The sequence below is a fragment of the Balaenoptera physalus genome (assembly GCF_965194825.1).
Source record: "Balaenoptera physalus genome assembly, chromosome: 1".
NCBI classification, from domain to species: domain Eukaryota; kingdom Metazoa; phylum Chordata; class Mammalia; order Artiodactyla; family Balaenopteridae; genus Balaenoptera; species Balaenoptera physalus.
In genome coordinates this window covers 65,049,267-65,063,194 of record NC_138882.1, presented here as the reverse complement: position 1 = coordinate 65,063,194, position 13,928 = coordinate 65,049,267, and the positions used below count along the sequence as shown (strand labels likewise).

At 35.0% G+C, this 13,928-nt stretch overlaps 1 protein-coding gene across 8 annotated transcripts in view; it reads left to right on the top strand.

The window, feature by feature from the left end:
* Positions 1–13,928, top strand: part of POU2F1 (POU class 2 homeobox 1) — a 171,705-nt gene that overhangs the window by 138,473 nt on the left and 19,304 nt on the right. For all 8 annotated transcript variants that reach the window (XM_082437646.1, XM_082437642.1, XM_082437647.1 and 5 more), the window contains 5 exons: positions 1,407–1,580; positions 5,998–6,139; positions 8,053–8,198; positions 9,466–9,645; positions 11,101–11,206. In XM_082437646.1, coding sequence (XP_082293772.1) covers positions 1,407–1,580; positions 5,998–6,139; positions 8,053–8,198; positions 9,466–9,645; positions 11,101–11,206 — 748 coding nt within the window. The remainder of the gene's footprint in view (positions 1–1,406; positions 1,581–5,997; positions 6,140–8,052; positions 8,199–9,465; positions 9,646–11,100; positions 11,207–13,928) is intronic.

The following is a 13,928-nucleotide window of genomic DNA, read 5'->3' as shown; positions in this document are numbered from 1 at the left end:
ACAGATAATAATTAACACGTGGGGAAAATTTGGCTTTAAGTAATAAGAGAAATATGAATTAAGGAAACAGCAAAGTACAATTTACTCCCTGAGTTAGCAAAACATTTTTAAAAACTGCTAATACAAATCATGTGGAGAACATGGTATAGTGAGAACCAGCATTATGTATGATGTGTACCAAAAGCCATGAAATTGTTTATGGTGTACTCTTTATCCAGTTATAGAAAATCCTTTGTGAATTTATCTCAAAGAACTAATTACAAAGGTGGAAAAAAGAACTGTATGCACAAAGTTTTTCATTGTGGTGTTACCTGTTAGTGAAAACAAATGAAAAAGTGCCTAGCAATGACGAAATTGTTAAATAAATTATGATAATATTGCCTTTCAGTCAGCCTTTGAAGATGATAATTACGATGATTGAAACAACGTAGGGAAAAAAATTAAAACATAATGTTAAGTGAGAAAAGCAGAGTATAAAATTATGTTACCATAATTACAGTTAAGGTTAAGAATGTAGATCTGAGGGAGGATGAAAACTTCTAGGGGTAATGGATAAATTTAGGGCATTGTATATGGTGATGGTATATATTCATGGGTGTTTACTTATCTTCAAACTCATCAAGATGTATACATTATATGTGTACAACTTTTTTGTATGTCAGTCATACCTCAATTAAATAAAAAAAGTTTACTCTTCGATTTTATGCCCTATGGTCCATTCCAATGTATTAATCATATTTTAAAAATTACTCTGATGTGTGGGATGTATGCCTTGTTAGTAAAGATTTGAAAATTGTAATTTGTGAGAAACATTTACAGATTAAATTTAGTGCAACAAATTAAAAACAGCATAAAAAATGTAGCTCTATGTACGAAAACTTGAACAAGTAGGCAGAAGTGAAGCTATTAAGTTATTTAAACTGTAGGTGATTTACTTTTCCCCCTTAAAATAGTTTTAATAATCTTATATATTTTTTATAATATTGTGTTACAAGTTGGAGATACGATAGTGATAAGACAGGTATGGTCTCTGCTGTTTTGAAACTTATAGTTTAAGTGGCATGTTTATGATACAGATTCTTAAAAATAAAAACTGATTTATTAAATGGCATGAGATGCATGTATTCAAACCATTTGAAAACCCAAAGACAATGGATTTCAGTTTTGTGTATTCAAGTCTTTTCCATAGACTTACATGTTTAACCTTAACTGTAATTATAGTGTATATAGCATCACACTCTGCGTTTCTCACTGGGTATTACGTTGTACCTTCTACAGTGACACATGGTCTTCGTAGTTCTTGAATACAGCCGTTTCCTTAAATTGTTTACTTGCAGCCATTCCAGATGTAATCTTAAATATTGTGGTGTATGTTTGTTCTTATTCTTTTGTTCCTTCTCTAACAGCCAGCCACCCCAACACGCACAATAGCAGCAACCCCAATTCAGACACTTCCACAGAGCCAGTCAACGCCAAAGCGAATTGATACTCCCAGCTTGGAGGAGCCCAGTGACCTTGAGGAGCTTGAGCAATTTGCCAAGACCTTCAAACAAAGACGAATCAAACTTGGATTCACTCAGGTAAGATGAACCCACCTTTAACTTAGGTTTCCCTCCTTGGCTGGGTCCAGATATTTGCTTTCCATGTCCAAAGAGACTTCAAAGGAACAATATATTTCTCAGCCTTCTTTTTCAGTTTTAGACTGTAACTTTTTGTTAGCCATTTTCTGCATTTATAAGTTTAGACTTTCATCGTATGTATTCATTTATAAATTTATAATTTACTGTTAGGTTAAAATCGTTAAGATTTCTCTCAGAACATAGGCCTCTGAAATTAGAATTATACCAATACATGGTGAGAATTTAAAAGATTATGTTGGAGGATGATATAACTATACTGAGGGCTTTGTTATTTGAAAAACATCTGGTTCTAGACCTTCGGGCTACATATGTGTAAGATTGAGAGGAGTAAAGATTACAAGGTCTTTTATAGTAGCTGAAAGGGGAAATGTTTGAAAGACTTTTTTAAAACCATTTTTTGGAAGAGAAAAAGGGGTGGTGGAGAGACACACACACACACACACACACACACACACACACCCCCTGAACACACACACACACACACACACACACCCTGAACACACACACACACACACACACACACACACACACACACACACACACACACACACACACACACACACACACCCTGAACTGAGACTGATTAATCAAATGGGAATCTGCTGAAGATGAAAATTCCAAGTTAATTTTTTAAAATGTCACCTAGAGGGCTTTTAAAGTATAATAAGCTTAATGGTTTAAACAGGTGTTGGGGTATATGGGTTTTTTCCCAAGCACTCCTACTGACTCACTCTTTAATTAACCTGTCACAAGTAATACTTTTTAAAGCAGGAAAAGAATTAAACTGAATGACATTTATGTAAAATGATACAGGATCATTAGGTGAAATAAAATTACTGAAGTATAGATTGGATTGGGCATTTTAATGGAATCAGGAGAAACATGATGGTTTTTTCCCAGAGAATATAATTACTGTTTGAAATTTAAGCCACCACTTAAATAGTATACAAATTATTTTATGTTGAACGTACAGTAGTGCGCCGCCTCCTCACTAGTGAGCCTAGTGCGGTCACTGGGCTCCTCCAAAATGAAATCCCTGTGTTTTTAAGAACAGGCTTTTATTCCTTGTATTTCTTTGGTAATTTATTTTTGCTCAAAGAAACTATTTATTGAGAACATAAAATTTTTTTTTAATAGATGTAATTTTAGAGAAAATGCGCTTATGTTTGTGAGGAGTCTCAGTTGTGAAGAAACAAATTACAATTCAGAAAGATTTTAGTACTTTTGAAACATCTAAACCATGTGGCTTGTTTTCAAAAAGAAAGCTAAAAGATACAACTAGATTGATAGGGGTAAATTAATAAGCTTAAATAAGTATAAGGTTGGCATGTTTAGCAATGCTTCAGCTCTTAGGCTATTAGCACAGCATGCTCTTACGTTTCCTAGGAGATCGTTGCCTGAGTGATGTGCCAGGGATGTTAAGACCTTTAAAAATCTTTAACTTTTACCCAGATAGTGGTTTGCCTTTTTGTGGCATTTGACCCAACATACTGCCAGGGTTGTTGCTCTTTCTCTCTCTCTCTCTCCTTTTTCTATAAAAGAGCTTCCCTATGGTCTGGTGTTCTGCTGTATGGTTTTATTCTATTATTTGGCACAGCTCTTCCTTATTTTTCAAAATGACTTTGACTTTAGCAGTGGCAACATTTCACAAACCTTGACTGTGTGGATTAAGGCACAAAATTACTGGTGCAGAATGGGAAGATCAACCTGTGTTTTTAAGTCAGATACCTCAACTATAGTTTTTTAAACATTGCTTTGTATCTAATTTATTTACACACACACACAGAGGGTAAGTTAGACATTCCAGTTATTAGTTGAAACAAACAAACAAACAAATCCCTATTCTCTGAGTAAATATACATGTTATTAGGTGTTTTAAACAGTAGTTGTTTTCTAACTTTATAATTGGTTATTAAGGATTACTGTAGATGTCATTACATAATTAGAAGGGATGCCATAGTCTAACACCATCCATCATATGTGATACATTATTTCCTAATCCCAGTCTTTGTTCCTTTTTTCCTTTGCTTTTTAAAATATATATATGTAATATAGTTCAGATATAGTATAGTTCAGATTAGGGATATAATATAGTTCAGATTAGGTATGAGTCAACTGCTTCAAACATTTACTTTTGTGAGGGGGAGAACCTAAGATGGTTGTGAGTTACAAAAGCACTAAACCAAGCTTATATCAAATTAGTGAAAATTAGTATATTAACTGAGGTACCTGTTGCTTTTTAGTCAATGAAATCCTTTAAATGTGAAGTACAATTGTATTATAAATCTCAGTCAAGTGGATTTGTCATTTATTGCCATAGTTTTAGTTAGCTGATGGCATAGCTTTATTTCCAACCACCAACTGAAGGCATTGTTTCTTATTATGATGTGATTTTTGAATAGGTATTTCATTTTTTGAAATTGTCATTATTGTTACTTTTCATAGAAAGGTATTACAGAAGTTTGTGAAAAATTTTTAGTGAATTATGCAATTATAATGTCAGAAAACATTTATTACCGTCTGACTTCTACAGCAGGTCTTACATTCAAAGAGTTACAGGGTTTAGTTGGCCTTAGTTTTCTAGGAAGCTATAATCTAAACAAGCAAAGTGACCAAGACATGAATATATGTGACACACAAAGCATAATTTAATGCCTGACATGTAGTAGGCACCTAGTGAATATTTGTTGACTAGATGAAGTAAGCTTTAATAAATGTATAGAGATAACGCTATAGATAAAATCTATAAATATGTTTATAGATACATTTGTATATAGAGATAATGGATAACACTTATGCTCTACTCACACCGTCCTGGTTCTTTGGGTTTTACTACAATTGGAAGGAAGTCAATAAGCAGTCTACTTTTGCTCTACTTCTGTGAGATAGTATATTTAGAACTGTCAATAAAACTTCCTGTGATGATGGAAATGTTCTGTATTTGTGCCACCCAGTACAATAGCCACTATCCACATGTGGCTGTTGAGTACTTGAAAGGTGGCTAGTAGTGCTAAGGAGCTAAATTTTTAATTTATCTGATTTTGAATTAATTTAAATTTAAATAACCACATGTGGCTGGTGGTTATTTAAATTCCCATCTATCCTATGGGAAAGATTAGAATATAGATCAGTTGGAGTTCAGGTATTCTCAATGTCTCATTTTATCTTATAGTTCTAACATTTCTCCTCTGTTAAACTTTTTATCAGAAGTTGCTCACCAGTAAGAAATTGGAGTTTAAAAAGAAATGTTTTCTTTTCCCTGACTAACCCCTAACGCAGGTGCTAATAATCAATGTACTATCCAAAATATGGATTGTAGGGGAGAGAAATCAAAGGACTGGAATAATCCTAATTCAAAATGAGTTTTGTCAGGATAGTTGGGAGTTGGCTGTCTCTAGTGGAATTAGCTATGTAGTATTTTGGACCAGAAACGTTGCTTTTCTGCCCTGTCACTGAACTAACTGAAATGAGAGCGTGAATTATTTCCACCCCATGAGCTTCTATTATCTATAAATACAATAACTATTCAGATATGCCTTTTTCAGCTTTAACAAGAGAGATTCAGCTGGAGGAAAAGCACTCTATACATTTCAAAGGTTATAGGCTTATAGAGAAAGATATTTTTTGTAATATATTCAGGGGATCATTGTTCTATTGCTGTAAGGTTACCAAGTTTCCAGTGCCCATAAAGGTTTGACTAAATGGGTCAAACCTCTCTACTGTGAATTTCTATCTCTATAATGGTTACAAAAGTAGTCTTTTTAGAATACCTGGTTTTTGTAACAAACTTTGAAATCCAAACTAAGGGTGGAAAGGAGATTTTTTTCACTGCTTCCAGAAATACTTTACAGGAAAAAAATAAAAGAATGAGGCATTATTTCTAAATTTTAAAGTGATTTATGGGAACTTTGGTTAGTTCAGAAATACCTAAGGTTATCCAGACAGTTACATCTATTAACCCTGTAGGTGATACAGGTTAACTGATTTTTAAAGATTACTTAGATCACTTTGGTTGCATCAGTTAAGGGACTTGGTAGAATATCAGCACCACCTTTTGAGAGTTAGTAGAAACACTTGATATCTCAATTATTACATAGGTAGCAAGAAGAGATTCAAGATGGAGAGAATATGGAACAGTTTTGAATGTTGTCACAGTCAAGACCTAACAGAGCCCTCACTGGAATACTGTGCTCAGCTTAGGAATGGATGTTTTTGTAGGACCCAGTAAATGGAATGATTGCTGATTCTTTGTCTAGAACAGTTATTGGAGCAGCACCCTCGAGTGAAGACCATAACATTAGATGAATCTTTTCTCTCTCTCTTTCTCTCCCCTCTCCTGTTCTGTATTATTCTGCAGGGCGATGTTGGGCTCGCTATGGGTAAACTGTATGGAAATGACTTCAGCCAAACTACCATCTCTCGTTTTGAAGCCTTGAACCTCAGCTTTAAGAACATGTGCAAGTTAAAGCCACTTTTGGAGAAGTGGCTAAATGATGCAGGTGGGTGAATGTATAAAACATTTCCTCATTGTTCATTGAAATTGTATAGGAGGGATTGTTGTATTAATTGGGGTTTATGTTTCTTATTACATTATTGGTACTACAGAACCTTGAAGCTCACAATCTTTGGAGGATCAATATAAATTATGACTACATAAATCAGAGAGCTAATTCATTTAAGTAGGCTAGTAATTACAAGGTACATAATCAGCAATAATTTTTAGCTTTGGAATATTTCCAAATATTTCCAAATGTATGGAATACATTTGGAATGTATTTGAGCCCAGGGTGAGAGACAGTTGAAGGAAGTTGAAGAGGGGACCTAGAGAATATTAAATTTAGTGAATAAGTCAAAGACAAATACTATATGATATCACTTATATGTGGAATCTAACAGATAATACAAATGAGTCTATATTCATTTAGAAACAGACTCAGACATAGAAAACAAACTTAATGGTTACCAAAATGGGAGAGGGAGGGAGGGACGTATTAGGAGTATGAGTTTAATAAATGCAAACTACTACTATACATAAAATAGATAAGCAACAAGGATCTGCTGTATTGCACAGGGAATTATATTCAGTATCTTATAATAGCCTATAATGGAATATAATCTGAAAAAATATATGTAACCGAATCACTTTGCTGTATACCTGAAACTAACACAATATTGTAAATCAACTATACTTCAATTTTTAAAAAATGACCACCAATTTCATACATAAATTGAGCTGTTAGTTTTAACTTATGTGTTTTGTGCTGAAGTTTGCCTTTGGAAATTTTGAATTTTGAGTCACGGAATCATAGACTATGAGAGCTGTAAGAAACCATAGAGATCCCCTAGACTATGGTTCTCATTGTAGATGTGAACAAAATTCAGGTCTTTGGAAAAGACAAACCTGTAACTCCCAGTCTTGGACAGTCTGATTTCGTAGTTCTGGGTATGGCCTCAGCATCTGGAATCTTTCTGAGTTCCACAGGTGAGAACCACTGGTCTGCCCCCTCCGTCTCATTTTATATAGAGAGTGGAAAGAAACTCAGAGATGTCTGTGACATGCTCAGGGTCATTAAACTGTTAAATGACAGAACCTTGTTTAAACTTTAAATAGTTTAGAAATGTTTCATTATTTGTTTGCTTTGGGGGGAAGGGGAGGAATACCAGTGAAATAAAATGAGAGGTCATTTGCAAGATAAATGTTAAACATTTGATAATTTCCAAAAAGCTTTCTTCCTTTTATCCCTAGAGCTAATAAATAAATAAGCAAACAAAACCAAAACATAAGAGCAGAGCTCAGAAGAGGTAGAGCTGAGAGTAAGGATAGGAATAGTAAACTTCTGCTTTTTCAGAAACAAATCAAAGAATAGCAATGACAGTACAGTCAACCATCCTGAGACAAAGAATGCCAATAAGAACAGCAGAAAGGGGCTTCCCTGGTGGCGTGGTGGTTGAGAATCTGCCTGCCAATGCAGGGGACACAGGTTCGAGCCCTGGTCTGGGAAGATCCCACATGCCGCGGAGCAACTGGGCCCGTGAGCCACAACTACTGAGCCTGCGCGTCTGGAGCCTGTGCTCCGCAACAAGAAAGGCCACGACAGTGAAAGGCCCGCGCACCGCGATGAAGAGTGGCCCCTGCTTGCCGCAACTAGAGAAAAGCCCTCGCACAGAAACGAAGACCCAACACAGCCAAAAATAAATAAATAAAAATTAAAAAAAAAAATACAAAAAAAAAAAAGAACAGCAGAAAGATCCATGGTAGTGAACAGTATTTTAATGTAGGTTATGAAAACCTTTCATACTTGCTTTTAGCCTAAAATACTTTGGTCAGTTTTATTGTTGTTGTTAATACATGTATCGTGTGCATGAATCATGCTCAGCTGATTTGATTTACGTGTTTTCTTCTTTCTTACAGAGAACCTCTCATCTGATTCGGCTCTCTCCAGCCCAAGTGCCCTGAATTCTCCAGGGATGGGAATTGAGGGCTTGAACCGTAGGAGGAAGAAACGCACCAGCATAGAGACCAACATCCGTGTGGCCTTAGAGAAGAGTTTCTTGGAGGTTAGTGAGGTTTTTACTTTTCATATACATGGGGTTGTCTGTATAATACTATTGTTAAGTGCTGTAGACCAGGGGTCCCCAGAGGTCCCTGGTTCCCTGTTAGGAGCCGGGCTGCACAGCAGGAGGTGAGTGGCGGGCGAGTGAGCAAAGCTTCACCTGCAGCTCCCCATAGTTTGCATTACCACCTGAGCCATCCACATACACACACCCACCCCCTCCACTCCCATCCGTGGAGAGATTGTCTTCCATGAAACTGGTCCCTGGTGCCATAAGGTTGGGGACCGCTGCCATAGACCATAAAATATGGACTTAAAAGCTTCAGCCCTAATGGATGCTTATAAACATATTGGAGACAATGAGACCAAGTAAGTTACTGAACATAAGGAAACAAAACCAGAGTGCTTCAGGGTTCAGGAGAGACCAGGCTCCATGTGAGCACTCAAAGTGAGAGAGGCAGGGAGCAGCTGCTGTAGGATACACAGGGATTCCACAGGTAGGGAGAGGTGGGAGGAAAGCGCTTCAAGCAGAGGCATCCAGAGAGAAAAGCCATGACATGTATCAGGGGAAACACAAGTAGTTTGGTTTGGCTAAACTGTAGTGTTTGGAACCAGAACACTGAAGGCCTTGATGAGCTATAGAGTTCAAGTTATTTCAACAGGTATTTGGCACGTCTTTTTTGGTTTGTTTTTTTTTCTGGTACCAGGGAATATCACAATCAAAGCTTCCAACAAAATTTTGACTTCTCTAATTCAGAAAAGCCTTGAGCACCATGGAAGGAGCACTGAAACAGGAGTCTTTATCTGCTCTGCCACTCATTAACTGTGTGATTGGTCAAGTTACGTGGTTTCCTAAGCTGAAGTCCCTTTATCTGTAAAATAACTGCCTTTCCTGCCCCACAGGCTTATGGCCTGCCTCACATTGTCCAAGTGAGATTATATGCATGAATCACTGGGGAAGTTCTTAAATTCCCACTAATAAATAAGGTATTGGTTTCATTCACGATTAATTGCCCTTAAAATAAAAAATATATAAATATTCAAGAATAACTTATTCTAAGTTAATATGACTACATTTAATAAATACATGTTCATTAGAATGTCTGTCTATAGAAGTTCTTTGTTAAAAGTGGAATAATATGGCCTTGTATATCCCAATTTCATTCTCTTATTGTTCCTCCTCCCCGTTTGTTTATTCATTTAATGACATGGTTATGTCAGTAGTTCAAAAAGTTTTTCCAAAAGATGATTTTTTTTTTTTTCCTCTTCAGAATCAAAAGCCTACCTCGGAAGAGATCACCATGATTGCTGATCAACTTAATATGGAAAAGGAGGTGATACGTGTTTGGTTTTGTAACCGCCGCCAGAAAGAAAAAAGAATCAACCCACCGAGCAGTGGTGGGACCAGCAGCTCACCTATCAAAGCAATTTTCCCCAGCCCGACCTCACTGGTAAGGATGAAAAATAGGGAGGCGTGCTCAAGGGTTAATTTTTACAATTTTACAAATACCCTATCAAATGAATTTATTTCATTATAGGAATTTATTGTATATATTCATGTTGAATAAAGATATATAAATTTATATTTTAAATGTTACAAAAGTAATTAAATGTCTTGTTGTTATTAACCCAAGAACTTACTGATCTTTCTTTTTTAAAGCAAACAGTTTTAATCCTTTCCTATTTCTCTGCAGTTCCATTATTCTCTTCTCTGATGTAGTTTATTAGGTTACTCTGTAACTGGGAGTAAATTTGTGGCTAATTCCAGTTATCTAAAAAAATCTTTAGTTGCACTTATTCATGTTGGGTTCTAAAGCTCAATTTATTAAACTTACACATACATGATTAAGTGACAATAAATTCCCAGATAACCTTTAGCTCTGAACTTGTATTAAAACAATTGTCTCAGATTTTCACAAACATGTGGGCCTTTTATTTATAACCTCACTGAGTAACCTCTGCTGTTAACATTAGAATAGTATTCCTAGACTGAAGGGACATATAGTGGTCATGTGACTCCCTTGATCTTTAGGACAACTGTAAATGTGATGCCACATTTCCAACCAGGATTCCAAAGATAGGAATATTGTTGAGTTTGCATTTCTGATACTTTCTTGTTAATTTATTTTTAATTTATTTGAATATTATTCTATACCGGCAGGCTTTTCAAACTAAGGTCATCATTAATAGCACTTACTAGTTTGTTAAGTGAAGGCTATGGTTGTTAAATGGTGAGGCTTTAATCATAAAGTTCATGAGATAGTAGTTATGAAAAAGATAGTCATTACGTACACTTTTATGTAGGTGACTATTTTGTGTTTTGGATTTATTTGTTCTAGAAGAAGGAGGGAAGGATAGAAGGAAGGCAGTGTTTCTTACAAAAATGTAGAAATATTTATCTTATTTCAAAAAGAAACTGTCAGTTTTTAAAAATTTGTTTTACATTCTTTCCTTAATATCATTTCATTAAAAACAAAACCAAGACAGTCTTGTCCCCACACAGTTGAAAATAGAAGCAATACAAGAACCCCAGATCCCATGATCCCCTTGAATAGTTTTCTTGTTTAGATTAAGTTTATAACTGGTATAATATTTCTGTCTTGCTCAACACTATTGAAATATGGAAATTTGTTTTTATTAATTTCTTTTTAAAACTTGGGCAAAGCCATTAGTAACATCAGTGAAAAACCATCTATTCAAAAGGAACCTTTCAACATAAGCCAGTTTTCTCAATTCCAGGATCAAAGAGTAATTAATAAAATCACTTCCTTTTAGGCCCTTTTATTTTATTCTATTGTATCTGGAATTTTAAATATTTTATAGGAAAAATAAATCTACAATATGGACTTAAATTTTTAAATTTTGATTTTTAAATGCTTTTGCATATTTTCACTTCTGACCTCTAGGTGGCAACCACGCCAAGCCTTGTGACAAGCAGCGCAGCAACTACCCTCACAGTCAATCCAGTCCTTCCTTTAACCAGTGCTGCGGTAACTAATCTCTCTGTTACAGGTAAGCAGCAGCCAGGCCGTGCAGCTGTTAGGCAAATGATAGGCCCATGCTAAGTTTCTGTGAGAATCTGCCATTAAATTGTAAATTAAGGTTTTAACTAAAAATATGTATTGCTTTTTAAAAAAAGTTATATATGAAAACCTGAACTCTAAAAAAAAATCAGGCATAATACATTTTTCCAGAAAGAATACTTTCACATAAAGATTTTCTTATCTTTTTTCTTTCCCACATTAGTCCGTCTTCTACGTTGCTTCCTGAGTTTTTTGTGTTTTTTTTTGGCCGCACTGCATGGCATGCAGGATTTTAGTTCCCCATCCAGGGACTGAACTCACACCCCCTGCACTAGAAGCATGGAGTCTTAACCACTGGACCACTAGGGAAGTCCCAGAGTTACTTTTGTTCAATTAACTCCTCCTCTCCTTAAAAACATTTAATAGCTGCAGCTTTTTGCACTCAGGAAAACGTCCAAATTTATCATGAATTCATAGTCTTTTCTCCATCCTATCCTCAACACACAAGAAGATTCCTCCTACCTTTGTAAACATGCCCAGAGCGTAAAATGTTGTCCATCCCAGCCTCCACTTCTTTCTGTTAGTGATGAAACTACTCCAGCTTAGATATCAATTCTTCTTGGATATACTCTTTAGTTTCTTCAGGAAACTATTTATTTCCACCTGCCTATTATTATAAACAGTTATATTTTATACTTCTCTCTTTTCCAGTAGACCTTGTACTTCTCAAAAGATCTGAATATTCCTTTTGAAATATCAGTGCTTGGCACATTCACAATAAAATGAATAAATAAATGTTTTCCCTTTACGTGACACATTTTCCAAATACATCTAAAATAAATTAGTGTTGTCATCAGAAGTTTTCTAGTGATACATAAAGCAGAAGACATTCTGTAGTTATTCACCAGGTTGATATATGCTAGTAAATCATTGGATAGGTTTGTGATCTTTCATAATCAAGCTTAAATTTAACCTAGAGTTGGGGAATTTGGCTTTTTTCACTCATATTTTAAGTGACCTAACCATGATGTAAAAATTGAATAAATGGCTTTATATAGTTATTAAATTTCTAAGTTATTAGAAAATTTCATAATATTGTTTGTTTATTCAGAACAGTACTTTTGACCTCTTTTGGGTCTTTGACCTCTTTGAAACTTTGGTGAAAGCTATAAACTTTTCCCCTCGCAAAGTAGACATACCCACAATTTTTAGTAAGATTACAAGGAGGTTTAGAAATCACAAACCTCATCAGTCCCCACCTTACCAAGCCTTGCCATTTCTGGATGCCTTAGAGGCAAGTTAAAAACCTCTGTTCAAGAGTGTATAGTATTCAGCACCTCAGCTTAAAAAGCAAACTGTTGGTGATTGGTTGCCGCTGTGTTGGGCACCAGGAACATGAAATTCCTGTCTTTGAGGAACTTACTGTGTACCCTGACTGCCACTGGCTGGTAAATTGTGTACTTTACCTTCTAAACAAATTATAAGTCACATTACATTAGGTTTAAAGATACCCATCTTTTGCCAAAAAAAAATTCCTAATGGTTCAGGCATTAAGAACAATAGCTTTGCAGATTTCTTAAAAAATGGCATAAATCTGAGGCAGAAGGTAATTTTAAGAAGATATACATACTCAAAACGAGCTAAAATTTTTTTTATTTTTTGGTGATCTTAACTGACTAATCAAATTTTCTTAAACTCAATTACTTGGCCCATTTATTTAGATTTAATTATGACAGTTTTCTGAAATGTTAGTAACTTTTGGAATGAAATTTTTCTTTAATCATTAAAATATTTAACATAGGAAATTCAAATAGGAAAGACACAATCACCACGAGTACTATTTTTATTTTGCCTTTATATCTGTTTTTATATGTATATAGATGTACAATTCTAATAGTATTTATAGTGTATCCTTTTTTTTTTTAGCTTAACATCTAATAATAAATATCTTCCTCTGTTGTTACAGTTTTTACTTTTCTACTCTTACCCTTGTATCAAATGGTCGTACTGTAATTTCATAACCATTTCCATATGCTACCATCATGGTTAAGTTCAACCGAGGGTGACCAACTTTTCCAGTTTGAGCCCTGCAAATATTACATCCCAGGAAACCTCTCAATCTCTAAGCCACGTAACTGGTCTTGCTTGTTCGCTATTGTATTCCTCGTGTCCAGCACACTACCTAGAGTGTAAGATACCCAGTATTTATTAAATGAATGAAGTTTTCACTGTTATAAATAATGCTATAATGAACACCTTCGTACATACAGCTTTTTCTTAAATTTTTTATTTCAACATAATTTGAGACTTACAGAAAAGTTATAAGAATAGTTCAGAGAAATCCTAAATCTCTTCCTCACATTCTCCAAATATTAAAATCTTACTATGTTTGCTTTCTCCTTTTCCTCTTTGTGTTTCTGTATGTGATTTTTTTCTGAACTGTTATAAGAGCAAGTTACAGATATGCCCTTTTCCCCTGAATACTTTACTTTATTTTTTAATAAACAAGAAATATAGGGGAAAAGGAAAAGTTCATCCTTACAGTTGAAAGCCAACTAATAAATGTGGAAGAAATGATGGAATTATATGAGAATCAGAATAATAACAGATCCAGGCTATCTGTATCAATATGGACTCAGAAATCATTCTGTATTCAGTAGGTTAGAATCCTACTATCACTTTTTATTGTAATATTCAGATTGTCCCAGATT